The sequence below is a fragment of the Penicillium macrosclerotiorum genome (genome assembly GCF_028827735.1).
Source record: "Penicillium macrosclerotiorum strain IBT 26536 chromosome Unknown utg000014l_segment0_segment0, whole genome shotgun sequence".
NCBI lineage: Eukaryota > Fungi > Ascomycota > Eurotiomycetes > Eurotiales > Aspergillaceae > Penicillium > Penicillium macrosclerotiorum.
Window position 1 is genome coordinate 223,821 of NW_026643093.1, and position 23,374 is coordinate 247,194.

At 49.1% G+C, this 23,374-nt stretch overlaps 10 protein-coding genes across 10 annotated transcripts; 4 read left to right on the forward strand and 6 right to left on the reverse strand.

Annotated features, from left to right (window-relative positions):
* Window positions 1-467: 467 nt before the first annotated feature.
* On the forward strand, window positions 468-2,410 carry N7462_011655 (putative MFS transporter; the record flags this gene model as incomplete). The annotated part of the gene is made up of 5 exons (XM_057083369.1): window positions 468-672; window positions 768-1,023; window positions 1,115-1,586; window positions 1,677-1,997; window positions 2,105-2,410. 5 exons carry the CDS (start codon window positions 468-470, stop codon window positions 2,408-2,410), a joined length of 1,560 nt encoding a protein of 519 aa, XP_056927782.1.
* Window positions 2,411-3,606: 1,196 nt separating this feature from the next.
* On the forward strand, window positions 3,607-4,664 carry thiA (thiamine thiazole synthase; the record flags this gene model as incomplete). The annotated part of the gene is made up of 2 exons (XM_057083370.1): window positions 3,607-3,949; window positions 4,018-4,664. The coding sequence occupies 2 exons, from the start codon at window positions 3,607-3,609 to the stop codon at window positions 4,662-4,664; spliced, it is 990 nt and encodes a 329-aa protein (XP_056927783.1).
* Window positions 4,665-4,942: 278 nt separating this feature from the next.
* Window positions 4,943-6,406, reverse strand: N7462_011657 (inositol phosphosphingolipid phospholipase; the record flags this gene model as incomplete). Its single annotated transcript, XM_057083371.1, has 1 exon — window positions 4,943-6,406. The coding sequence occupies one exon, from the start codon at window positions 6,404-6,406 to the stop codon at window positions 4,943-4,945; it is 1,464 nt and encodes a 487-aa protein (XP_056927784.1).
* Window positions 6,407-6,607: 201 nt separating this feature from the next.
* On the forward strand, window positions 6,608-8,266 carry N7462_011658 (WD40 repeat domain-containing protein; the record flags this gene model as incomplete). Its single annotated transcript, XM_057083372.1, has 3 exons — window positions 6,608-7,145; window positions 7,207-7,370; window positions 7,433-8,266. The coding sequence occupies 3 exons, from the start codon at window positions 6,608-6,610 to the stop codon at window positions 8,264-8,266; spliced, it is 1,536 nt and encodes a 511-aa protein (XP_056927785.1).
* A 387-nt stretch (window positions 8,267-8,653) lies between these two features.
* N7462_011659 (uncharacterized protein) lies at window positions 8,654-8,950 on the reverse strand (the record flags this gene model as incomplete). Its single annotated transcript, XM_057083373.1, has 1 exon — window positions 8,654-8,950. The coding sequence occupies one exon, from the start codon at window positions 8,948-8,950 to the stop codon at window positions 8,654-8,656; it is 297 nt and encodes a 98-aa protein (XP_056927786.1).
* Window positions 8,951-9,792: 842 nt separating this feature from the next.
* On the reverse strand, window positions 9,793-11,946 carry N7462_011660 (ankyrin repeat domain-containing protein; the record flags this gene model as incomplete). Its single annotated transcript, XM_057083374.1, has 1 exon — window positions 9,793-11,946. The coding sequence occupies one exon, from the start codon at window positions 11,944-11,946 to the stop codon at window positions 9,793-9,795; it is 2,154 nt and encodes a 717-aa protein (XP_056927787.1).
* A 1,053-nt stretch (window positions 11,947-12,999) lies between these two features.
* On the reverse strand, window positions 13,000-14,649 carry N7462_011661 (uncharacterized protein; the record flags this gene model as incomplete). The annotated part of the gene is made up of 1 exon (XM_057083375.1): window positions 13,000-14,649. The coding sequence occupies one exon, from the start codon at window positions 14,647-14,649 to the stop codon at window positions 13,000-13,002; it is 1,650 nt and encodes a 549-aa protein (XP_056927788.1).
* Window positions 14,650-15,312: 663 nt separating this feature from the next.
* Window positions 15,313-16,479, reverse strand: N7462_011662 (geranylgeranyl pyrophosphate synthetase; the record flags this gene model as incomplete). Its single annotated transcript, XM_057083376.1, has 1 exon — window positions 15,313-16,479. The coding sequence occupies one exon, from the start codon at window positions 16,477-16,479 to the stop codon at window positions 15,313-15,315; it is 1,167 nt and encodes a 388-aa protein (XP_056927789.1).
* Window positions 16,480-17,583: 1,104 nt separating this feature from the next.
* Window positions 17,584-18,397, reverse strand: N7462_011663 (glycoside hydrolase family 128 protein; the record flags this gene model as incomplete). The annotated part of the gene is made up of 2 exons (XM_057083377.1): window positions 17,584-18,215; window positions 18,268-18,397. The coding sequence occupies 2 exons, from the start codon at window positions 18,395-18,397 to the stop codon at window positions 17,584-17,586; spliced, it is 762 nt and encodes a 253-aa protein (XP_056927790.1).
* Window positions 18,398-20,899: 2,502 nt separating this feature from the next.
* N7462_011664 (frataxin family protein) lies at window positions 20,900-21,667 on the forward strand (the record flags this gene model as incomplete). Its single annotated transcript, XM_057083378.1, has 2 exons — window positions 20,900-21,256; window positions 21,389-21,667. The coding sequence occupies 2 exons, from the start codon at window positions 20,900-20,902 to the stop codon at window positions 21,665-21,667; spliced, it is 636 nt and encodes a 211-aa protein (XP_056927791.1).
* Between the last annotated feature and the right edge of the window lie 1,707 nt (window positions 21,668-23,374).

The following is a 23,374-nucleotide window of genomic DNA, read 5'->3' on the forward strand; positions in this document are numbered from 1 at the left end:
TATAGCCGTGCGGATACAGACTTTACCGAAACAGGGAACATCCCCCAGTCGGAGACCAGCGACGACGCAGACACTCGGTCGGGCGCCGATGGATCGAAGCTTTGGGGCTGCACTCAAGCTTTCGTACTTTCTCCGCATCAACCCACTGGATTGGCCCCTCCCCGCCGGAGGGCGCTCAGGGCACTGGGGGTCGCTGGGGGATTGCCTCGGAGGCTCGACGCCGCTCCGGCTTTGGGCTTCAAAGTGTGGGGTTCCCTCCCCGGTCCGGCGACGCCAATGGTCGGCTTTCCAAAGCACCACCAGGTCAGCCGTAAAGGCAGCCAGCCGCTTTAGTATTACAACTGTGTCCCAGCTTGACTTCTTTCGTGTGCCGATCCCCCGACTATAAATGATGGCCTTCCCCGACGCTCGCCTAACTCCGAGCGAATTCTTCCCTCGATTGCGTGTGCCCCCTCCAATCTACCACTATGGATTTCTTCCGCAAAAGCGACACTCCAGAGGACGAGATCCAACGAGCGCCCGATCAGGATGTCGAGAAATCGGTGCCCGCGCACCAGGAGAGTGGTCCAGTCCACCCCACCGCTGTGACTCCTACACCGGTTGATCCGGAATTGGAGAAGCGAGTTCTGAGGAAGATAGATTGGCGACTCCCGACCTTGATGGGATTTTTCTGTATGAGTTGATTTTTCTGGGATAGAAATACAGCGAGAATTGCGCTCTAACTGTATATGCACCACTTTAGATCTACTTGCTTTCCTCGATCGAAGTAACATTGGGTCTGTCCAACCTCACTTTTTCCATGGAAACCCCCTTCCCCTCCGCCGAAAAGGACCGCGAAGCTAACCAGAAGAAATCTAGAAATGCGAAAATTGCAGGCATGGAGGAAGACCTATCTCTCACGGACAAGCGTTACTCCTGGCTGCTGACGATATTCTACATCTCCTACACGGTCTTCGAATTTCAAGCGCTCATGTGGAAAATCGTCAAACCACACCAATGGGCTGCCTTTGTGGTTTTTTCCTGGTATGCACGCACTCCACGTGGCGATGATCGACCATCTTCTCCGAAAACAGATTCATTCAATGGAAATCTAGAACTAATACGATGCATGCAGGGGGTTGGTCGCGACTTGCCAAGCGGCGGTGAAGAATTGGCAAGGTATGATGGCGCTGCGATTCCTCATGGGGGTCTTTGAGGCCGGGTTTGGCCCTGGCGTGCCATACCTGTTGTCGTTCTTCTATCGTCGCCACGAGCTGGGTCTCCGGTGCGGTCTATTTTTGTCGGCGGCTCCACTGGCAAACACTTTTGCAGGCGCCCTTGCCTATGGCATCACTTCAGGCCATGCCGCATTGCCGAATTGGCGGCTACTGTTCCTGGTCGAAGGCCTCCCGGTCTGTGCGGCAGCTATCCTCGCATGGTTCTATGTTCCGGATAAGCCGTCGACGGCCAAATTCCTGACCGAGGAAGAGAAAGATGTGGCTCGCACCCGTGCACTTCAGCAGGCAGGAGACGCCGAGCGTGAAGGCAAGGTCCAATGGAGAGAATTGGCCGAGACTCTCTTGGATGCGAAGGCATGGTTCACCGCAGTACGTGCCCCTGCCCCGACAACGATCTTCGTGCTAGTGCATGTAGACTAGCTCCCTGGATCGGGAGTTCGCTCATTAACTTCTATGTAGTTGATGTACTTTAGCTGCAACGTCAGTTTCTCGTCCCTGCCTGTGTTTTTGCCCACCATCCTCAAGGAAATGGGGTTCACCTCGATCAATGCCCAGGGTCTCACGGCACCCCCGTTCTTCGCGTCCTTCCTATGCACCATTGCAACCACCTGGGTGGCGGATCGGATTCAACAGCGTGGATTGATGATCGCGATTCTCTCGGCGATCGGCGGTGTGGGGTACATTCTGTGTGCCACCTGCAAATCGGTGGCCGTGCGATATTTCGGTGTGTTTCTGGCCGCGTGTGGAGTCTTTCCGTCGATCGCCAATATTCTGCCGTGGGTTTTGAGTGAGTCACTTCCCTTTTACCTTGGGGCTAATGAAAGATCCTGTATAATTTCCAAAGCGACCTTTCTGGCTGACCAAATATCTGTGTTCTAGACAACCAGGGCTCAGATACCCGCCGTGGTGGAGGCATTATCCTACTTAATATCATCGGCCAATGTGGTCCTTTCCTGGGCACCAATGTGTTCCCCGACAGCCAAGCTCCGTTCTATGTCAAGGGCATGTCGATCTGTGCGGCGTTCATGTTCTTCACGACGTTGCTTGCCCTAAGCTTGCGCGTCCTGCTGGTCTGGGAGAACCGCCAGCTCGACAAGAAGTATGGGCCGAAGGTCGAGGTCGACCCGACCAAGGGTGTGGCCATGACGGCAGGAGAGGACAATTACGGAGCCAGCTATCGTTACGTGCTGTAATTGTTAAACCTTTCTGAGAAAGAACGCAAAAGATTTGTTGATATGTGTTTCTCTCGCAATCCTTGCGTCAATCTCCAGACCTCCGCTTCCCCGCGATAATTTGCCGGTATGATGTCAGACCTGATGATACTTAGATATGAGGGCTGGACATGGAAGCCGTCATATGTAATTATGTCTTCTTATACCCTTTTCAAAGGATGTCTCGATATATATTCTATTGGGTTTTTAACTTCGAAGCCCTCAATTATGTAATGGCCCATGAGCGGAGCCTTGCGAAGCTTGCCGGCCAGGAGCAGTGTCTTCCGAAGTATGCAACTTGGCGCTTACCCTCGGTCCAAGTAGTGGAGAACGGCGTGGAAAACTATCCTAGAATAAAAATTCTCGACTGTTTTCTCTCCGTACGATGGAATGATACATCTTTCAGATAACTTATTGTGTCGTCCATCTGTCATAGTGTGCAACATGTATAGCGTGCCGATGAACGAGGATGGACTGGTTCGACTGTCTTGCGTCACCACCAAAACACAGGCTGTAGCTCAATAATAGAAAAACAGTGGCATGGGGTTTCAACACCAAAAGGGCAACAGACGAATAAGACACGTCATTATGCGATCAAGATCGGCGTTCCCCTCTCCGTTCACCGGCCGGAGAGATTCGGAGTCGCAGGGAAGTAAAGTTACGGGAATCCTGGGTAGTGGGGGTGTGCTGCATATAAGGTTGCGCTGCCCCTCTTCTTTGCACTGACTTTTACTTCTCTTCACCAATTTTCTCTTACAACGTGTCTTCCAACAAGCTTCTCAGCTACTACAGTAACTATGAGACTCCTGGTCGTCTCTTTCAGTACTGACCGTTGATGTAGATCTCCATTCGGCTTAAGTACATACAGCCCTCCCATCCATCTGGGAAGCCATGGGTGCGCTTTGGCTGGGCATATTATCTCTCAGGGATCAAGGTATCTCAGGTAACTTCTGGGCGTGGACCGGTGTTCGTTCCCATGTTGTTGTTGGTCTCTTCTTGAGCAAGTCGAGAGTTGAGGCAATCATCGACATGGGCTCGTTCTGAGATTATACGGTCAAAACTTGATTTCTGGATAATACCAGCGAAAGGATCATGCCTCCCCCTCTTCCTTCCTACTATTGGAGTTCAAACTAACAAAGGTACCCAAGTCCATTTGTCGACTTGATCCCTAACTCACTATGTCTCCCCCTGCTGCTATCTATGAGCCCTCTGTTGCCCCTACCGAATTCAAGGGCAAGGTGGTCATGCCTGAGGTGCTCTCCACCACCCTAACCGCCCAGGGCCAGAGTAAGCTTCTGGAGCAGTTCGGTGGCAAGTGGGATGAGTTCAAGTTCGCCCCGATTCGCGAGAGCCAAGTCTCTCGTGCCATGACTCGACGCTACTTCCAGGACCTGGACAACTACGCCGAGAGTGATGTCGTCATCGTCGGCGCTGGTTCCTGTGGCCTCAGCACGGCCTATGTGTTGGCCAAGGCCCGCCCAGACCTGAAGATTGCCATTCTTGAGGCCTCCGTATCCCCTGGTTAGTCTTTGGTCCTTCCATTGAGACAGCCAGCTGGAAATGTATACTAACTATACCCTGCAATACAGGTGGTGGTGCTTGGCTTGGTGGCCAGCTCTTCTCCGCAATGGTTCTGCGTCGTCCTGCAGACGCCTTCCTCAATGAACTAGGCGTGCCTTATGAGGAGGAGCCCACTAACCCCAACTTCGTCGTGGTCAAGCATGCCGCGCTGTTCACCTCGACTCTGTTGTCGAAGGTGCTGTCCTTCCCCAATGTCAAGCTGTTCAACGCCACCTGCGTCGAGGACCTGATCACTCGCCCTGACGGCGATAGCGTCCGCCTCGCTGGTGTCGTTGTCAACTGGACCCTGGTGACCCTGCACCACGATGACCACTCGTGTATGGACCCTAACACCATCAACGCGCCCATCATCGTCAGCACAACCGGCCACGACGGCCCCTTTGGCGCCTTCTGCGCTAAGCGTCTCGTCTCCATGAACACGATCGAGAAGCTCGGTGGCATGCGCGGTCTGGATATGAACGCGGCCGAGGATGCCATCGTCAAGAACACCCGTGAGGTCGCCAAGGGCCTGATCATCGGTGGAATGGAGCTATCTGAGATCGATGGCTTCAATCGTATGGGCCCAACCTTCGGTGCTATGGTCATGAGCGGTGTCAAGGCTGCCGAGGAGACTCTGCGCGTCTTCGAAGTCCGCAAGCGCGAGTGTGCCGAGTAGATTCGGCTTCTTTGCACTCTGGCCCTTGGCCCGATGATGGGATGATACGACTGAATACTGAGTTTACCTATTTTGCTTTTAATTATGCCAATGCACTTCACACTCGTTATGTGCACTCAATTTTACTTCCGTTATCATTCGTAGATATTATAGTATTTCCAGCTATACAATTAGTGTTAAAAACTGAACATATATGTAATAATCTCTTTTCGGCCAAAGCAAAGCCGGCAATATTATAGAATGGGTATTTTTTTTCTCGGGCCTAAGCGTATCAAGCATCATTGGCCTTTTTGTCCGCTCTCCGCGGTAAGCACCAAGCTTCTCGCATTGCGGACCTCCCACTCAAACTCCTTCAGTGCACGCAGCTCGCCTGAGACAAAGAGCCCGCCGATCAGGCCGTCCAGAATACCCGCTCCGAAATTGAGAGTGCTCACGAGAATCAGAATGAACCCGATGTAGGTTCGACTGCCAACCCACCAGACACCAACCATACATCCGATGGACACTAACACGGAGACAAGGAAGTGTACAAGACGCCAGCGGCGCTGGGAGCGCTCGCGACGCACGTATGTGTCAATCATTTCGATGATGAGGTCGTATGTTTCCAGAGAGAGGGTAGCGTTGGGAGCGATGGTGGAGGATGTAGGCTTGTGCAAGGCTGGAGAAGTGGAAGAGGGTACGGAGTCGGGCTGAACCGACGACGGAGAACCTGGTAGGACTTGGGTGCGAGTGATGACTGCCTCGACGGCAAAGTGGTCACTGAGAGAGCAGCGGAGAGTAGGATGGCGCTGGGTCATGGTGACCTGGACAGACTCAACGGACCATTGTGGCGGAGGGAAATTGGGTGCATACCCTCCATCGCCGACGAAAATATAATCGAGTCGTTTCGCGCGGGCGTCTGGTGCATCCTTGTCGACCGTGATCTCATCACCCTTGTCCAGTTGTTTTTGTAGGGCTTTCGACCAGCGCCACGTGTTGAAGGCGCCATCACAGGTTGCCCCATTCTCGATGAGGTTGAACTCCGCAGACGGGATGGGCCGGTTGCGTGCTTTCTCGACTGCGTCGATGGCAGCACCCACGGAAGAGTCGGGGTGGAGCTCCTGCCATACATCACGGACCGGGCTCTGAGAGGATATCAAGCGATGAGCGAAAGAAGAGGGCAGCATATTGAAGTCACCGAGGCCGATAACCAGATGGCCGCGCTCGGCGGCGCCGCGCATAAGCTTGGAGATCTCCCAAGCTTGTGCAGTGCGGTGGCATAAATAGGAGTCGTGCGGCTCGCGCTCATACGGGGCATGCAAATGCGTGCAGAATACTTCGGCCACATCTGCGACTCCAGGGCCGAACCGGACGCGGGCACAAGCAACACCTTTCCCAACGAACCAGTCGCCGCGAAAGAATGCGGTTGGTCGTCCGTTCAATGGGTAGGCGTACATGCTGCTCTCTTCGATGGGCCATTTTGATAGAATGGCGAGGCCAGCGCCAAATATTCCACCAAAATAGAATTTTCCGTACGGTAGAAGATGACGAGTCTGATCCCGGATACTCTCGTAGTCCTGCTGCGTCCAACACTCCTGAAGACCGACTATCTCTGGTGGTGGATCAGCCAAAGCCAGCTGCCGTCCTATCTCCGAAAGACGTTCATGGCGATACTTGGCGAGGTACTTCAGACCCCAACAGTTCAGGGTGAGAATTCGAATATGAGTTGGCGGTTGCTCGCTTGGGGCCATCGACGAGGCCATTGGGAGACCAGAGATCAGAAGGTGATGCTCAACAGTCGGGGAACAACGAGGTACCATTCGACCGTAGCTGTCGATCAATGATGTAAACGGGCAGAGACGCGCTCACCGCCTTCCAACGCGCGACTGGTTTTCTTTTGCGCGTGATACGAAGTCAAAGCGACCCGCGTGGAATTGTGATTGTCCCTCCGTTACGAATTTCTCATGGACCAAACGCACGACAATGCCCGTCAGTGGGATGACCGGGTCCAGTCGCCCGCCGAATCGTCGTCTGACGAATTGGCCGCCGGCTCCGATCAAGAAGAAACCGAGCGGAGAAGAGCAAGCTGGGGTGTGCAGAAGAACTTCACTCCGCAGCAACCAAATCGCCAGGGGAGACATTACAGCCAGTCTGAGAGCCCGGATGAGCTGGCGGTTGACGCTGAAGAATACTGGCGCACCTCCCACAACCGCCGCAGCCCGTCACCCATCAACCGCCCCGCCGAGTTGAGCGGCCCCGGAGACCGATCTCGCGAAGACTCCAACGCTCTTACAGAAGACAGAATGAACAACGGCAACGATACACCTGGCGTCGCACACCATACCATGTCCGACCGGTCCCCCACTCCTGTGCCTCAGGTAGAGGCTTCGCCTTCAAGACCCGAGCGATTGAACTACAAAGAGAAGTTTGTGCTACGAGGCCATCTCCGAGGCGTTTCCGCTGTGCAGTTCTCTCCGGACTGCTCTATGATTGCCAGCGCAGGTATGTGTCTCATTATTATTGCGCATCTCAGGCCGAGACCCCTGACCAGTCTTCACTACAGGCGCCGACGCTGCGATTAAAGTTTGGGATACTCTGACTGGACGACTGATCTACACCTTCGAGGGTCACCTGGCGGGCATCTCTACTCTTGCCTGGAGTCCTGACGGGCAGTGGATTGCGTCTGGCTCCGATGATAAAACCATTCGTTTCTGGAACGTCAACACTGTAAGTCAACCAATCTGTGTCGCCCGCTCGCGCAAGAGAGCTAACCCTGTCTCTCACTCCAGGGCCGAGCCCACGCGAAGATCTTCCAAGGTCACCACAACTACGTCTATCAGATCGCTTTTGCACCCAAGGGCAATATTCTAGTCAGTGGATCCTATGATGAGGCTGTCTTCCTCTGGGATGTGCGTCGCGCACGCGTTATGCGCTCCCTCCCCGCCCACTCCGATCCCGTCGCCGGCATCGACGTCGTCCACGATGGCACCTTGATCGTTTCTTGCGCACTTGATGGTCTGGTCCGAGTTTGGGACACACACAGCGGCCAGTGCCTGCGGACCCTTGTGCATGAAGACAACCCGCCTGCCACTTGTGTGAAGTTCTCGCCGAACGGCAAATACATTCTGGCCTGGACGCTTGACGGCTGTGTGCGCATGTGGAACTATGTCGAGAGTAGAGTCATTAAGACCTTCCAAGGTCATGTCAACAAGAAGTACAGCATGTCAGGCTGCTTCGGGCTTTACGGCTCATCAGATGTCAAGTACGATCCGCCTTTGGCCTTTGTCGTCAGCCCCAGTGAGGACGGCGCCATCCTCTGCTGGGATCACGTTAGCAAGAAGATCCTTCAGCGGATTGAGGGACACACCGATGCCGTTCTCTGTGTGCACACTGGCAAGTTGAATGGTAAGCGGATGCTTGTCAGCTGTGGACTTGACAAAACAGTACGTGTGTGGGAGGAATTTCCTGATACTGAATCAAGTGCTACTCCTGAGGATACTAACATCTCGAATGGCGTTTCCCCCAGCAATGATGAGGACGGGGACAACGAGATGGTTGACGCTCCTCCAGAGCTGTCGGGTGATATCACTCCCGCTCCTGAAGAGGATGTTATGATGACATGATCCTACCTTTGCTCTTGGCTCTGCGTTTCTTTTATTGCATAGGCGGCTGACTTTCTTTGCGGGCAAATGGGGAAATACCCGGTGTTTGGAGTTTAAAATGCATGGCACCATGGACAACGGAAAATGCATGGATGGTGGTAACTGGTTCTCGTCGTCTAGAGTCTTCGTGATAACCTTCCTTATTTCATCAGCATCGTTTCGGGTCATGAATGTAACACACTTATCTTTCATATGAATTGTGCAGCTTATCTCTAAGATGTCTTCTAGGTCTTTTTCGTTTTATTGTGTTCAGGACCCTAGTTCTCTTTGTCCAACCTAATTTGGCCCATTTCCGTAATAAGTAGCCCTAAGACCAATCAAAATGTATGTATTTCAGAAATAAATATATCATATTAGGAGGCGGCGGAAGCCAATTATATCATTCAGTTCACATGAGAGGAGGGATATTGTCAAATTATCACGACGGCCAATTCTGTCTGAAAAGGGTCCGGCGATAGCAGAACCAACCACTGAGCCTGCAGCAAGTGAAGACCCAATCGCCCCCTGGCGTAGACCTGGGTTATCAAAGTAGTCGAGGTACTGGCTTGTCCCAATAATGGCCGACATAGACGAGATGTCGAAGCCAAGCAGCATTCCACCGACTGTGGCGATGAATGCCATCAAGTACGTCTTGGGTAAACGCATGGTGACCTACTAGAGCGACGTTATTTGGAGTTAGATCAATAATGGAAAATCATCAATAGGCCTTTCCCTTGTTTGTATTCGTGTGAATGCCCTGGGATGGTTGGATTATTAAAATAGATTATACCGGGAGAAGGCGTGTAACTAGATTCGCTACGACAGCGCATCAACTAATATATAACAGGAAGAAAACTGCCAGACATCTTCCAACGGGGTCGAAGCAAGTGGCCAAGATTGGTCAAGAAGAGTATCCTGTTGTGCCACCGTGCTTTTGCCCATTTTTTCTATTCCAAGGTTTGTTTACTTAACGGACGGTCCTTGGAAGCCAATTAACACACAAAGGCAGACCCTATATCTGGATTGGGCATTACTCTCCCAGTGGCCAAGAAGTTTAAATTCACCCTGGGCCCTCTGCTAACTCTGGCCACATCTTTTTTTCCGTCACTAGCCAGCCACCTCCGCATTTCCCTGGATAGATACTGGTCCGCAACAGCTGAAGGCGGGGTTGAGTAACTCAGTGGCTATGACCTTACCGAGTGGAACCGTGCTTCCCGGCTGACCAGGAAACCATGCCACTTGGCTATTAGTCCGAGGGTCGAATCCTACCGTTATCCCGGTTGATTTCTGAGGGCTCACCAGGAGACAATCAGAAGACTTGGCTGAGGGGCCTTTCTCTCTTGGCTGTCGCTTGGCAGAATTCTTTCCATGTGAGAGAATGAATTGAACACGGAATTTTCCATCCCATGGAATGTCCGACTTACGGGGAGGCTCGACACGAAGAAATGCTTCCTAGTTGAAAGTGTTGATATTGATCTATGTCCTATGAAGTTCCCTTTTTGCCTGCTTTAGGTTCGCGTGGAGCGACTAGGGCCCTTGAAAGGATCCTCAGGCGCCATGGCTGTAACATCAACAAGGTCCTGTACAAACTGGCTATCCATATTTATATCTGCCGCTTTGTTCAGAAGCATTTGGAAGAGATCATCGTCTCCATGAGCGGCGGCTAGTTGAACAGGGGTTCCTGAACCGGGCAGCGATTTGAGTGGGTTAGCTCCACACTCCAAGAGCTTCTCACAAATGACATACGAGCCCTTCGTGCAGGCTGCATGCAAAGCAGTTCCATAATGGCCACCAGTGTGGTCGAGGTTCGCACCATTGGCAATCAACATATCCACGGCCTCTTTGCAGCCCGCGCTACAGGCCGCTTGTAGAGCTGAGCCAAAGTATCCACCCGAGCTGTTGACATCGGCGCCTCGGTTTAACAGAGCCTCCAGAATCTTTGTATTGCCCTTCCATGCAGCCACTTGCAGCGGAAATCCATAGTGTCCCCTTGCCTCCACTCCTTGGGCACGGAATCCTTCGTCTAGTAGTTGTATTGCGATATCTGGATGGCCACCCGCGAGCGCAGCTTGCATGGCATCCCCATAGAACCCCCCGGTCAGGTTAACATCAGCTCCTGCATGTAGTAGTAGCTCTTTAATCTTGTGATAGCCTTCGGCGCACGCAGCTTGGAGGGGTGAGCCGTATTCGCCATTGTTGATGTTGACTGTTGCGCCGTGATCAAGAAGTAAGCTAATCAAGGACGCATGCCCTTTAGCGGCGGCAGCCTGAAGAGGGGTACCATACAAGCCCCCAGGTAGGTTCACATCAGCTAGGGTATCGATGAGAAACTTGGCAATCTCCGTATTTCCCCGGGTGCAGGCCGCCTGAAGAGGCGTTCCTTGGATGTCAAGGTCAATCTGATTGAGGGACTTCGCAGCGGCTATGTGACCAAAGGAAGCAACTTCATGTAAAAGATCCTCTAACTGGTCAAGAGCTGCCCCACTATCCAGCAAGTATTGAACCACAGGGGTGTCGGTGTTTTTGACAGGTTGCTCAGGTGAGATATTCCATTTTGCTTGCCGGTGATTCACGTTTGCGCCGTTGGCAACCAACAGCTTCACAACCCCCAGATGTCCTTCTTCGGCTGCATATGCCAGTGGCGTCAAATCAAACCCATCTGTCAGGTCTACATTGACTCCATTTTCTAAAAAGAGTCTCAAAACAGCTGTGTGTCCGAGTATGCTAGCGAGGTGGATAGGATGACAATATGGGCGGAAGTCCCTCTGCCGTTCAAACTGGGCAATTTGATATGCTGAAGGTGCGTTTTCATCTTCCATGAAATACACAATATCATCCCAAAGATCCCAGATGCATTCGGCCGCGCTGTCTAGATGATGAGTCCAGTATAGAGAAGCGTACTGTAGGAACTGATGTTGGTTCAGTCGCTCCTTGTATCGCTGGGAAACTGCTGTCCAGTGAGTCTCTTGTGTCGGCCCTTCCGCCATATCGCAGCTACAGATATATTCCATACATGCTGCAGCGAGTTGCAAATTCGCTTGTGAGGCCCAATCCGGGCCTTCGGTGTCCGGCTCATCAAAGAACCAACAGTCAGGATTATTGTTCAGGAAATCCTGCGCTGATTGATCGACCATCTCAACTACAAGTTCTCCTTTCTCGTTGGGGACGAACTTGATCAGACCACCGCAGAAAAAATCCACTTGAGATTTGAAGTTGATTAATTCGAATTCATTGATCAGAGACTCCTCCTTTACCCATCGAGTGGGGCCAAATGTTCCAAATACGCCCAGGCGATATTCTTGAACTGTCATCGGTCGCTTTGCACAAAGTACCCACTGAAAATGAGCCCTTGCAAGCCCCCGTAGCTTTTTTTGAGGACAGAGCTGATGCAAAATCTCCCGATAGAGGTCATTCATGTCCGCTGGAGCTTCGTCCACAAAATCCAAAAGCTCCAACTCCAGTCCCTCACGGTATTTTCTGGCCAGCATCCTCACGACAATATGCACCCATAGAATATTTCCATTAGAGCGGGAATATAGCCGTTCGACCAGTGGGGTCGGATCGTATAGATTTTTGAGTTCGTCCATCACTTTGGTTCTGATGCAATCATGGATTTCCTTGGCGGGGGGTAGAGAATCCATCTGGAACGACTGCTCAGTCATGACGACGTATGGAGATGATATTTCAACTTCACGGTGAAGGACTTTTAAAAGATGCGATAGATTCGAAAGGTGGTTCTAGCTGCGTGAAAATTAATCACTTCAGGCATGGGAAGACAAATTGGAGGCCAAAATGAACCTGGGTTTGTAGCGCCGGCAGTTATATAGAGCATGTTGGGAAACTCCAGAAACAACCATCCCTTTTTTTAGATCTCGGCAACACCTGGTATTTCATCATATTATGCGCTTAGCCAAGTAGAGTAAAGGAGATTAGACAAAAAGTTACTTCATGGAGGGAAAAAATCGCTAAGCACAGAATTGTCGGTCCAACATTTTGACGCGCCGTGAATTGTTTCAGAATTGCTGCTCATCTTATGGGCTGTGCTAAGATATTATGTTGGAAAATGCTGATTTCTTCTTAGCTCTGTTGATTATAGCAATTCCCTGCAACCTATTGGTCCAGAATACAGTCCAAAATCATGTAAACTGCCAAAAATAGCCCATTATAGCTCTATTCGTTTCGAGCAGATGGCTGGTTGCCTCAAATGCCCGAGGAGCAGCCCTATATGTGCCGTGCTCTTTTCGCTCTATCTTGATCGCTTTTGTCATCAGTACATTTATTACTCAGTAACTCTAGTAGAGAACTACTGCTTCGTAGTCATGATATGAGAGTCTGAGTAAAGTATTTCGATTTATTTAACAGAGATCTCATTTGTCAACATGGCAGGCTCTTCTCATAACCGCGAGTTGCAATACTCTCACAGACACTCTAAAGCTACCTAAAACCAGTCTTATCTTTACTTTGTTATGGAAATCATATCATCGCCTGGAGCGAGGGCTCAATTAATGGCGATTCTATCACCTTTCCATCTACGCTGTCTGTACGTTTTGCTTTTTTTTCTGGGGACAATAGAATTCACGTGCTTAAAATCCGTCCTTCACTAGTAATGATATGAGCAGAAGGCAATGCATCAAGCTCACTTCTCGAGTAGGTGATAAAATTAAAATGTTTCGATACTCAAAGCCGGAGTTTCCGACCACTGTCTCCTATCAACTTCATCGGCGTTCAAATCGCACACTTGCACTCTCAGGCTGGCGAAGGTGTGCACTAATATTGAAGTATTTCTGCGCAAGCGTCGCGAGCAGGCGGGCTCTTGCTTCTTCCTCAGACTCACCATTCGATTGTTCGGGCCGCAAACAAAAGTTTGACAAAACCCTCGCCATCACACCAACGAATTCGACTTGACTGAACTTTTTCCCAGGACAAATTCGTGATCCTATCATCCAGGGCAGAAATGAGACATTATCTGGCAATACCAACGTCTCATCTCCGTTTGAAGCGACTAAGATAAAGCGTTTTGGGTTGAAAGTTTCAGCATCATGACCCCAGCGAGAAGATAGGTGAGCTCCATAGAGGTGACCGCCGACTAAAGTACCAGGGTTAACTATGATTGAGGACTCTCCATGTGGTGTTATGATGGGCAGCGTTTGTGCGACCGTAGGTTCTCGAATGAGTAGTGGCGCAGGGCTAGCAACTCGAAGCGTCTCATACAGGCATGCCAAGCATCGCACCAATTTTGGGTAGGCAGTTGCGTAGCTGCGATCGCTGGAAGCTGTGTAATGGCGATCAACTTCTTCAATGATCCAATCTTGTACGTCTCTGTAGGCAGCTAGGAAGGGGAGGGCAAAAGTCATCGAAGAAGCAGTAGTTTCAAATCCGGCAATGTTGAACACAAAAAGGTTTCCGTACAGCTCGGAGTCTGTTAGATACGAAGCACGAGCGGTTTTCTTCAGAGACTCTTGCTTCTCTACCTCGTTAGCTTTGACCATAGCCTCGAGAAGACTCGGCGATTGGGATTTGGAATCTGTGCTACTTGATTGGCGCATCTGGTATAAAACAGACTCCTCCATATAAAGCCTGAGCTCGGCAACTGAGACCTTCAGACGGCGAAGAATGCGAGGTAGGAGGAAATTAGGAGCTTTCAGTCCACTGAAGACAAGGGTCAAAATCAGATGCTTCAGGACAGCGTTAAGGCATTCCAACAATGATTCCTTATGACCTGACGGAATGGAGGTCAATGACCGGTCCTGGCCAAATCCAACGACAGCCAGAACTTGCATAGCAATGATCTCTAGTTCTGATCGGAGGCTTCCAAGTGTAAAGTTGCGTTCGCCCACACGGTCGAACGACCCTGCACGATTTGTGGACTCATGCCAGACTCGCTCCATCATATCTTCATTAAACGCGGCCGCAGTAATTTTTCGATGTCGTTGCCAATCCGTACCATTTGTCGAGGATACATTTTGACCATAAAATGCGAATAGCTGGGACTGTGCTTTGGGAAGCATCCAGTTCTTGTGCTGCCCAAACGAACTTTTCAGTCCAGCACGGTAACAAGTTATTATCTGATTGCTAGATGGAGAGCAAAGAACAAAGTTCTCGCCGAGGCGCGCAGTGGTCCGATTACCATCGATCGTTGGCCATCCCATTTCCGTGTAGACGTACCAGCTTCCTAGTCCCCATGGAAGATGTTCGACCCAGGCGAAAAGTGGTCTGAGCGGCATCCACCATGAATCTTCAAAGGAGACGGGAAGAAGAATGATCGGGAGGCCAAATTTCCGGGCATTTTGGTAATTCTTGATAAGGCCATATGCGCGAAGGAATATGAAGAGGAGCGGTGGAAGGAAAACATAAAAGAGTAACATATTGGCAAGGACCAACTACTTATCATGTCGTATGAAAAAAACCCCGGTTGAAACAGGGACCGCCTTCATTTTAACAAAAAGTTACAAATCAACCCCCGATCAAGTGAGCAGGATAAACTTTTGACGATTGACATTTGCGGAAATGATTGCGGTAATTCAGCCTTCATTGATTGGATAGACCCGCCAGTTTGCTGGCATGGACGGGGCGCTGGGCATTATGATGAAGATACCCGTTTTGACCGCGGGCGGCCTGAATGGAGGCTTTGAGGGCGGAACAGGATGCACATCAAACAGGGGGGTCTGGATTTATCTGGATTTGAAATAGTTGCTTGAGCAGGAAAAGATTAGTACAGTATCGCAAGCATGTTCTTTACAAGGAAAAGAGGTTTGTAATGCCTTCTCGCGCCAGAGCGAGACAGAAACGTGCACAGCCATTAACAACTCATTTCATGGTGGTTCTGCATGTCTGTCTTGTCAAGGTACTACCAAATTCCGGGGCAAGAATCCAAGTTACATAGTGTTTGTTTCCCACTCCCTGAAATTTCTGCCGTCTGGACCAGGAAGAACCTTGTACAACCGGTTTGATCTCAGCGCCTCTCTTTTCTCACAATCCCAGCAGCTTTTGAGAATTGGCCTTTTTTCTCAAGGCGAGTAGGACGACTCTTAATCTTCCGACCGGGTGCTAGTAGAGACGGTTCTAGTCCATCGTTTGTAAAGATCGTCCGGCAGCATCTTCCTTGTCTGGGTCCTCATGATCACGAGTTTGTCCTTCCGGTCATCATAGCGAATGATCGAGCTCCCACCCCAGCTTCTGGCCACTTTCAGGATCCAGTTGAGGAGTGCGACGAGTTTTTTGATGTCATCTTGGTGAGACCATTCCCATTCCTTGATCGCCGCAGCGACATCCTCTACATCGGGATCGGAGAATGTGCCTCGATTATGGTAGGCACGAACCAGCTTGGGTGTCTGGGATATCCATATTTGGGGCGCAACTTCCGAAAAATCGAATGGTTTGTGAGCAGCCCGGGTCTTGAGTTCAAGGGTTGATGCTCGGGGTACGACCCGGCCTGCATTCTTGATGGTCAGCTGTGATCGCGCTGGAGGCTGAACCGTGGAAGTTGTCGTTGAGGAAAGTGACAATGACTCCAGAAGCCCTCCAAGGCCTGCGATAGACTGATCGCTCTTCATAAATCCCGGATTATCAACATAGCCATCTGTTTCATGGCGAACAAGGAACTTTAGGCCCGCCAGTTGGTACGAAATGATACGGTGATGCGCGGTGCTACCAGGTATCTGATCTTTGGTGTATGCCTTCTCAAACCCATGACCATAGCCCCTGAACTCTTCCGGTTCAATGACTTCCCGGCTCGCAATTTCCTCGCGGCAAAAAATAGCAGTCTCAAAATTGATTTCAACTTGGATAGTGAAAGATTTCAGTCCGTTCTTGGCAAACGACGAGTTGACAAAAGACAGGAGCTTTCGGATGATATTTCGATCAGTCACAATGTCGACTGCATTGATATCGAATGAGGGACTCGCCAAGTAAAGAGAGCGAAACAACGGTTCTAGCGGGCTGTTGGGATGGAGCGCCGCATTCCGGTCTATGTAAATGAGGCCGGTATCCTTTTGCAAGCGATGGGCCCCTTTGGGGGGAAACCAATAAGGTGGACATCCTGGAACAACGATGGTTGGCGTGGGTGCATCGATCCAGTTGTAAGAAGCCAAATGCTTCACATCGGTGATGGTTGCTCTTTCGGAAGTGGAGTTGCTGAGTTCCCGGTCCCACCGGGAAATCTCGACAGTCTCAAAGGCTGTCCTGGAATGAGGCATTTCGATTTCTGGTTATGAACCTTGGAAGAAGTTTAGAAACTTTATGCGAGATGAGCGAAGAGAAATGGTTGGTTCAACTATTGAAATAAGATAGGCCATATTTATACTGAGAGCTGCCCAACAAACAAAAAGAACTTTTCACCCAAAAAAAGAGCTGGCAGATAGGCAGAAAGAGATTTCTTTCGGTTTCTTCTTTCCAAGATGCATTCACAGGCACAGACACCTGTCTATTTTTCATGTTATCTTTGGGTGTATAGAGGATCATGCTGCAGGAGTCCTATTACTTTACTTCTTTTCAGTCTTCATTAAATTGTTTAGCATTAGAAGAATATATACATCTATCATGAGCCTCCTAGTTCAGCTCATGATAACACATATACCAACAGAAGGTTGCGACATGGAATCCTCTATATGTCCCGTTTGTCTCATTTTCTAGGTATTCTGCAGGTTCTCTAATCTTCAATGAGGAAGCACATTTTTGCTGGGTTGTGTCTGGATTTTACAACCATCAGAATCTAACAGATGCTGCTATTGAAGTGTCTTAATGGGTTTCATGCTTTTTCAACATTGGAAATTTTCAAAGCCACTTCACCACGAAGACTAGAGATCGATCTAGATTAGACTTCGGGTTGCTGGTGCCCTAAGCTTAGGGTCAAGGACAAAGGGATCCTATTATTTACCGTGGATATTAAAGGACAAATTGTCAGATACTGAGGGGCTCAATTTGAAGTGCTGTATGAAGAAATTATTTGAAGACGGGAAGTATTCAAAAAAGAAATTTGCAACTAGAATGTGTGCACATTGCGAGTAAGTATTAGACAAGGTAAAAGAACGTGAAAAAGAATTAAGACCAAAGGACACAGGAATAAATTAGTTGAAGAAACGCATACTACTGCACTTGCACTTAAGCTGCACTACATCACAGCTGGAATTTTTAAAAGGAAGATATGAGTTCCATATTCCACTAAGACGCCTGATAATAGGCCACGTCCTTGACATCTTTTTTCTTCATTTCAATTAGTGCATATAAATTCAATTGACATTTGTGATCATATAATCTCAGATCAATCAATCAAACAGAAATTATTCAATTTGTGCTGAATCCTAATTCGCAATGTACTGGGTTCCTGCATCGGTCATTGTATTATTATTTGAGAAGTAGGTGAACTTGTTGGCGGACATGAACCACGAATAATGGGTTATGTTGGGCTGGTCATCCAGCCAGGGGAGGACTTCATCGAGGAATGCCACAGTATTTTCTGAATGACGGACACCTATTGTTGTGTTCATATCATCATTCAAGCCAAACTCGGTACACCAAACATTGTCAATGTTGTGCAGATTGGCAATATCGATGGCTTCTTGGACGTGGGTTTTGAATTGATCAGCTGAGGTCCCGTACCAATGAAATGCAAGACCACTTATGTTACAATTTTTGCATTCTGTCATGAAAGATTTGAGCCAATTCAGCCCTTGATCAGCATTCTCTGATGAGGTCGGAGCGGGGGAAATCAGCGTGGCGTTTTTTGCAAACTGGGTCATGTATGTTTGCCACTCTGTAACGGCATCAGCGACGCTTAGATAGGACTGACCCTTGATATCGGGCTCATTGAAGCCTAATATCTTGGTTGTCTTATCATCCCCTCTCGCTGTCAGCAGATTCTTAATCCCTGTGGTGAAATCTTCACTGCCTTTGCCCCAAAGCATGGGCACGTATTCGACACCAGTGTTTCCTCCTTCAGCATAAGCCCAGTTGTAACCCCCAATTTACCTTGCCTTTGCCGCTACCACCAGTTATCTTGGTCACGGATACAGCATCATTGTAAGCGGCACCACGTTTGGAGGTTGTGGAGGTTGTGTCACCGAGGACTGCGGTTGCAAGCAAAGAGAAAGTATATAAGTTGGTAAATGATATCATTGCTAGATTTGGCGAAGACTTGATCAAATGCTTCCCTGAAATAGCCAGAAGTGAAAAACGGAGCGTGGAAAGAGAAAAAGAAGCCTGTTCTTTAAAAGAATGTAGTCTATTCAAATGGAAGGACTCCGTCCAGGCCGTGCACAGCACATGGACTAGAAGGTAGAAATGAAGGGAAAAGTAAAAGAAAGGCACAGACTACTGTGAGCTGGAAAAGAAAGAAATAAGGGAAAGAGAAAGAAGTAAGTGAGAGAAGAGGAGGTTATTAAATCCTTGTGTTCAATCATCATCTTAGTTCTTCATGTTAAGTCCTTGTCTCTCGATACATCCAACGTATCACCTGGTCTCATGGCCAGACCGAGCTCTTCGGCCTGCTTCTTTTTGGATCATTCAGTCGTGCTGGCAGTCTAATCCTATGACAGGGGTACGCCGGGTTGGCTTCACCATACCTTTCGTGCGCAAGCATCAGATCCTTTCATGAAACCCTCTACCCAGTGGCATCCTCTATCCCAACGCGAGGTTATTTTGGGAAGAGACGCCTGGGTTTTGGGGGGGGGGGTTTGGCGGGTCTGGGACGGGTCCACCGAACAGCTAGGTTTGATCATTAATATCATTGGTCCGATCTCCAGCTGGTTTTCTGCTGGCTTACAATTCTGTATAACTATTGTATAGATATTTTTTTTTGGATCTACATGTCCAAACTACTAGGGCCCAAAGTGGACAGACACTCTTCTTTTCTTTTGAAGAACATATAGTATTTTTACAGCCCAGAAATCCCTGGGCAATTTCTACATCATAGACCTCCAGCGATCATTATGAATCTCCAGTTGTAAGCGAGGAGGCTTGTTCAGCCCACAAGCCGGCTTCAAGTGGAGAAGCCCGATCTATGAATATTCAGGAGCGACCTGGAACCAAACTGGATTGCCAGGGCAGACGGAGCGCTGGGTGTGTGTCTCCATTTGAGATTCAAATATGATCCAACAAATTACAGCTGAGAAAGTAACACTCAGCGATGACTCGGTATTGGCCGATCTCATAGCAGTGTTTCATGCGACCTTAAGACCTGGTCTTTAAGGGGGTGGTATGTAAGTGTTCAAAGGATGGAGGGAAGTGAAGAGTGGGGTTGCCGACCCACAAGCAAGGGGAGAGACCGGTGTAAGCTGTGAGCACGAACTTGAAAATAGGCACTCTTATCGACAGGTTGGTCCGTTTTGGTAGTGGTTCGGGAGTGGTTGGGGAGTGCGCTTGTTGGTTAGAGGATCAGTGCTCGGGCGCCCTACCATGCATCCTTATTGGTGGAGGAAACGCCTTCGGGGGAATCCCAAACATGCTGCGTTTCTGGCTCTTCTTACGTATACTGTGAGCTGCTTGCCTAAAGTAGTTACGATAGATCATGGAGGCACAATAAGGAGATCATAATGGGTTGTTGGTTCTATACTTGGTCCCATCGTCTTCCAATCGTGTTGCCACATGACCTCTACGGCCCTCACCCATCTCCAGTATCATCATTTCTATGCCAAGTAACAGCGGTTAATTTGGAAGCCTCCTAGAAAAAATAGTTCTTGCCTTGGAAGCTTAGCTGCTGAATCCTTCTCCCATGAGTCCCGATCCGCCAGCCAACACCGCTGTCCATCCCAACATCACAGTGTAAGCACTCAAGATTCGATCATCATCTAGCGCACAGGTCGTCATGTTTCAGCGGAGGTTGAAACTTTTTTGTTCCTGAAACACCTTGAATCTCCCAATTACCGAATTATCCCCGATCGCTCTATGCTTTGACGGGGGAGGAAGCCAAGGTCTAGGCCCCCAGCCAAGCCTTACCGAAATGTGTGCCGGCCCGGTGAAGTTGCTGACCGTGTTGGCGTTTCATCTCCAGTAAGTGGAGAACTTGCCTGCCTATGCCGCTACCTATGGCCGGTACGGTTGAAATGGTTTCTCTGAAAAGTTCATATTTCAAGCCCTCTTGGATCATATGTGGTTCACAATAGACGCAAGGAACTAGCGATACTAACTACCCCAACATCATGCTTTCTTAATAGGTTCAATCTGCACTCTGAGCTAGAATCAAAGTCTCCGATATTGGTTTTGGCAAAGGCTCATTACAGAGACCTTGATCCACCAGGGAGGGCAAACTGACATTATTGTACAAGATAAGAGTGTACGTGTGATGGACTGTTGCCATTCAAGTTGCGATATGATTACAACATCATCTTATAATGATTGTAAAGAAAATACTGATATCTTTCGGATTTCTGAAAGAGCAGCATACCATATCTAGTTCTTCAAATCAAGAGAGATTCATCAAGGCAAAAAAAGTAGAATTAGGGAAAAAGACGATATGCAGAGGCTATCCACCAATCAGCGATCGACCCTTCTGCCAGCCCTAAAATAGAAGGCGGTAACTCCAAAACCCGGTGATGATGTATGCGCGAGCTCTTTCTCCGCAGCTCCAGTTCCGGATTCTTCTGCAAATTCCCTTGCACACAAACGACCAGACAATACAAAATGCTGTCCCGCAGTGCCCCCCGTCTACTTCGTGTTGGATCTGCCATCCGCTCCTCTATCCGAACCTCCTACACAGTCCGCCCAGCTTCCAATACGCTCTCCCGCAGCTACCCATCGCACCCGCGGGCATTCCACGCCTCCCCGACTTTCGCCAAAGGCATCCAACCGGACTCTGAAGATCCCAACCCACCGAACCCTCAAAGCACCCCCATTGCTGGTGCTGCAGCACATGTAACTGAACCAACTCCACTCTCAGAAGAGGAATACCGTGAATATTCAGAGCACTACTTCAACGTACTGCTTGCGGAATTGGAGAAGGCGCAGGAGGAGGGATCTGATGTTGAGGCAGAGTACAGCGTGAGCTATCCAGTTCTTTTCTAACATGCCTATCACACATCCAATATCAATTGCTTCTGTTTCCTTGGAAATCTCAATTGTGCTTAAATTGTGCTTCCGAGATATGATGAAAACTAACTCAATTATCGCCAGGCCGGCGTCCTAAATATCTCTGTCCCCGCCATCGGCACCTTTGTTCTGAACAAGCAACCCCCCAACAAGCAGATCTGGCTCAGTTCACCCATCTCTGGGCCCAAGCGATATGACTGGATTGTCGAAGGCGACCGCATGTACGAGAAGCAGGACTCCCGGCCCTTTGTCCACGGCCAGTGGATCTATCTTCGGGACGGGTCGAACTTGACCGAGCTGTTGAACTCTGAATTGACACTGCAGCTCCCGAAAGATATCTACGGTGAAATAACTGACGCATAAATTGGTTATCAAGATTTTATGGCCAGCCTAGCCCGTTTAAGGATGAGAAATGTGGGAGTGAATTGTGCATCGTGGGGAAGGAGCATTTACCTGACATTTATTTCATCCGATCTCCGGTTCGATGGTTTACGGTCTAATGAAGATCCGATATCCCTGAAGTTTTCTTCATGGGGATGCATGACGCATGTACTGTAGCTTTATGGACGCTTAATATTACTCGTTAAGAACACATTGAAAGGAAGTCCTACATCCGAGATGACGATACAAAAAATCCACAAAGATCTGACCGTGACCTCCAAGTCATTGGGAATCAATCAGCGGAATATTTATTTTATGATAGATAGATCTAATAGTTAGGGAAATGAAAGATCAAGGAGTCACTAGAGCTCCGAAGAAGCCTCGGCGACTTTCTCATCTCCCTGGTTTTGCTCTCTTTGCTCTTCCTTTTGTCTTGAAATATGCACTAGACTCCATGCAGATATTTTAAAGGTGTGTCGTGCCAGGTTGCTGTCCTTGATTCGATACGGCGGTTACTCTTGCCATGAATCTGGTATTCTCCGTTGCAGGTGGGGGCTCGTAGCTACAGAGTATGTAGTCGCTCCTGTACATTAGGAACGAACATAGGCCATACGCCATTCTCAGAGCAGCTGGATTCACAGATATTCGATCAGCCAAGATATCAGCAAGCACCTTGGTCGGATGCCCAACTCTTTTATACCTAGGGTTTCCACGAGGAAGGACGGTGGCCATCGGTGGCTACATAGTACACGAAAGAAAACAGCGCCAATGAACTTGTTTGTAGTTTGATTCAAAGAGAGAAAAAAGAAACAACAAGATAGACCGAGAAAATAAGAGGATAAAATCGAAGGGAGGGAGGGAGTTTAAGATAGGGAATAGAGGGGATAGCAAATGGTAGGGGAAATCTAGTCATAATGAATTATCAGGAGTGCTTTACTTGGAATTATGATGGTTTCCAGCGAACTCCTGCAGCCTCCTGCAACGTTATCCCATATATTATGATGGTGATATTCACTTCTTTCATTGACTAGGGTGAGGTCTGAAGGTAGTTAAAAAAAAGACGGTTTATTGCATCTACATAGAAACGTCTCATAGATAATCATTGAGGGAGACATGACATGAATAAGAGGCGATGTTCGATATTTATACGGCTTGCGGTTTAGGACAGGGTATGTTCAAATAATAATTTAGGAAAAGACTATCCTTTCCGCAAAGCTCCCTCTCATTCCAGAAGGAAAAAAAGAACTAAGCCCTCCCAGCGCCATTGAGAGCGCATAAACGGGGGTTTCCGATATGCATCTAAATGACCGCCAGGTCTGACTTTGATGGTGCAGTAGCTCATAATAGAACTGGGCCGCGAAGAACCCATGGCCAATGAGACGTGTTTGGCTCTGTGGATAACTCGGCGCAGTGATCACTTATCAGCGGGTCATTATGCGAACCAGATAGATCATTGATAGCAAGAGGTTCGGTGCTGACTAGAGTCGTTGGGGGCCGGTTGATCGACCAGGATGTCATGTTGTCCTTGGTGCTGTAGGTGCCCGTTGGCCCACCAGGACAAAAATGTGGTTCAAATGAGAATAGATGTTTCCTTATAGTTCACACTCAAGTTCACGCCTGAACGGCAACGGCACCGGCATTTTGTCCATCATCGGCTTTGGGAAGATCGGCCTGTTTTATAAGATACGT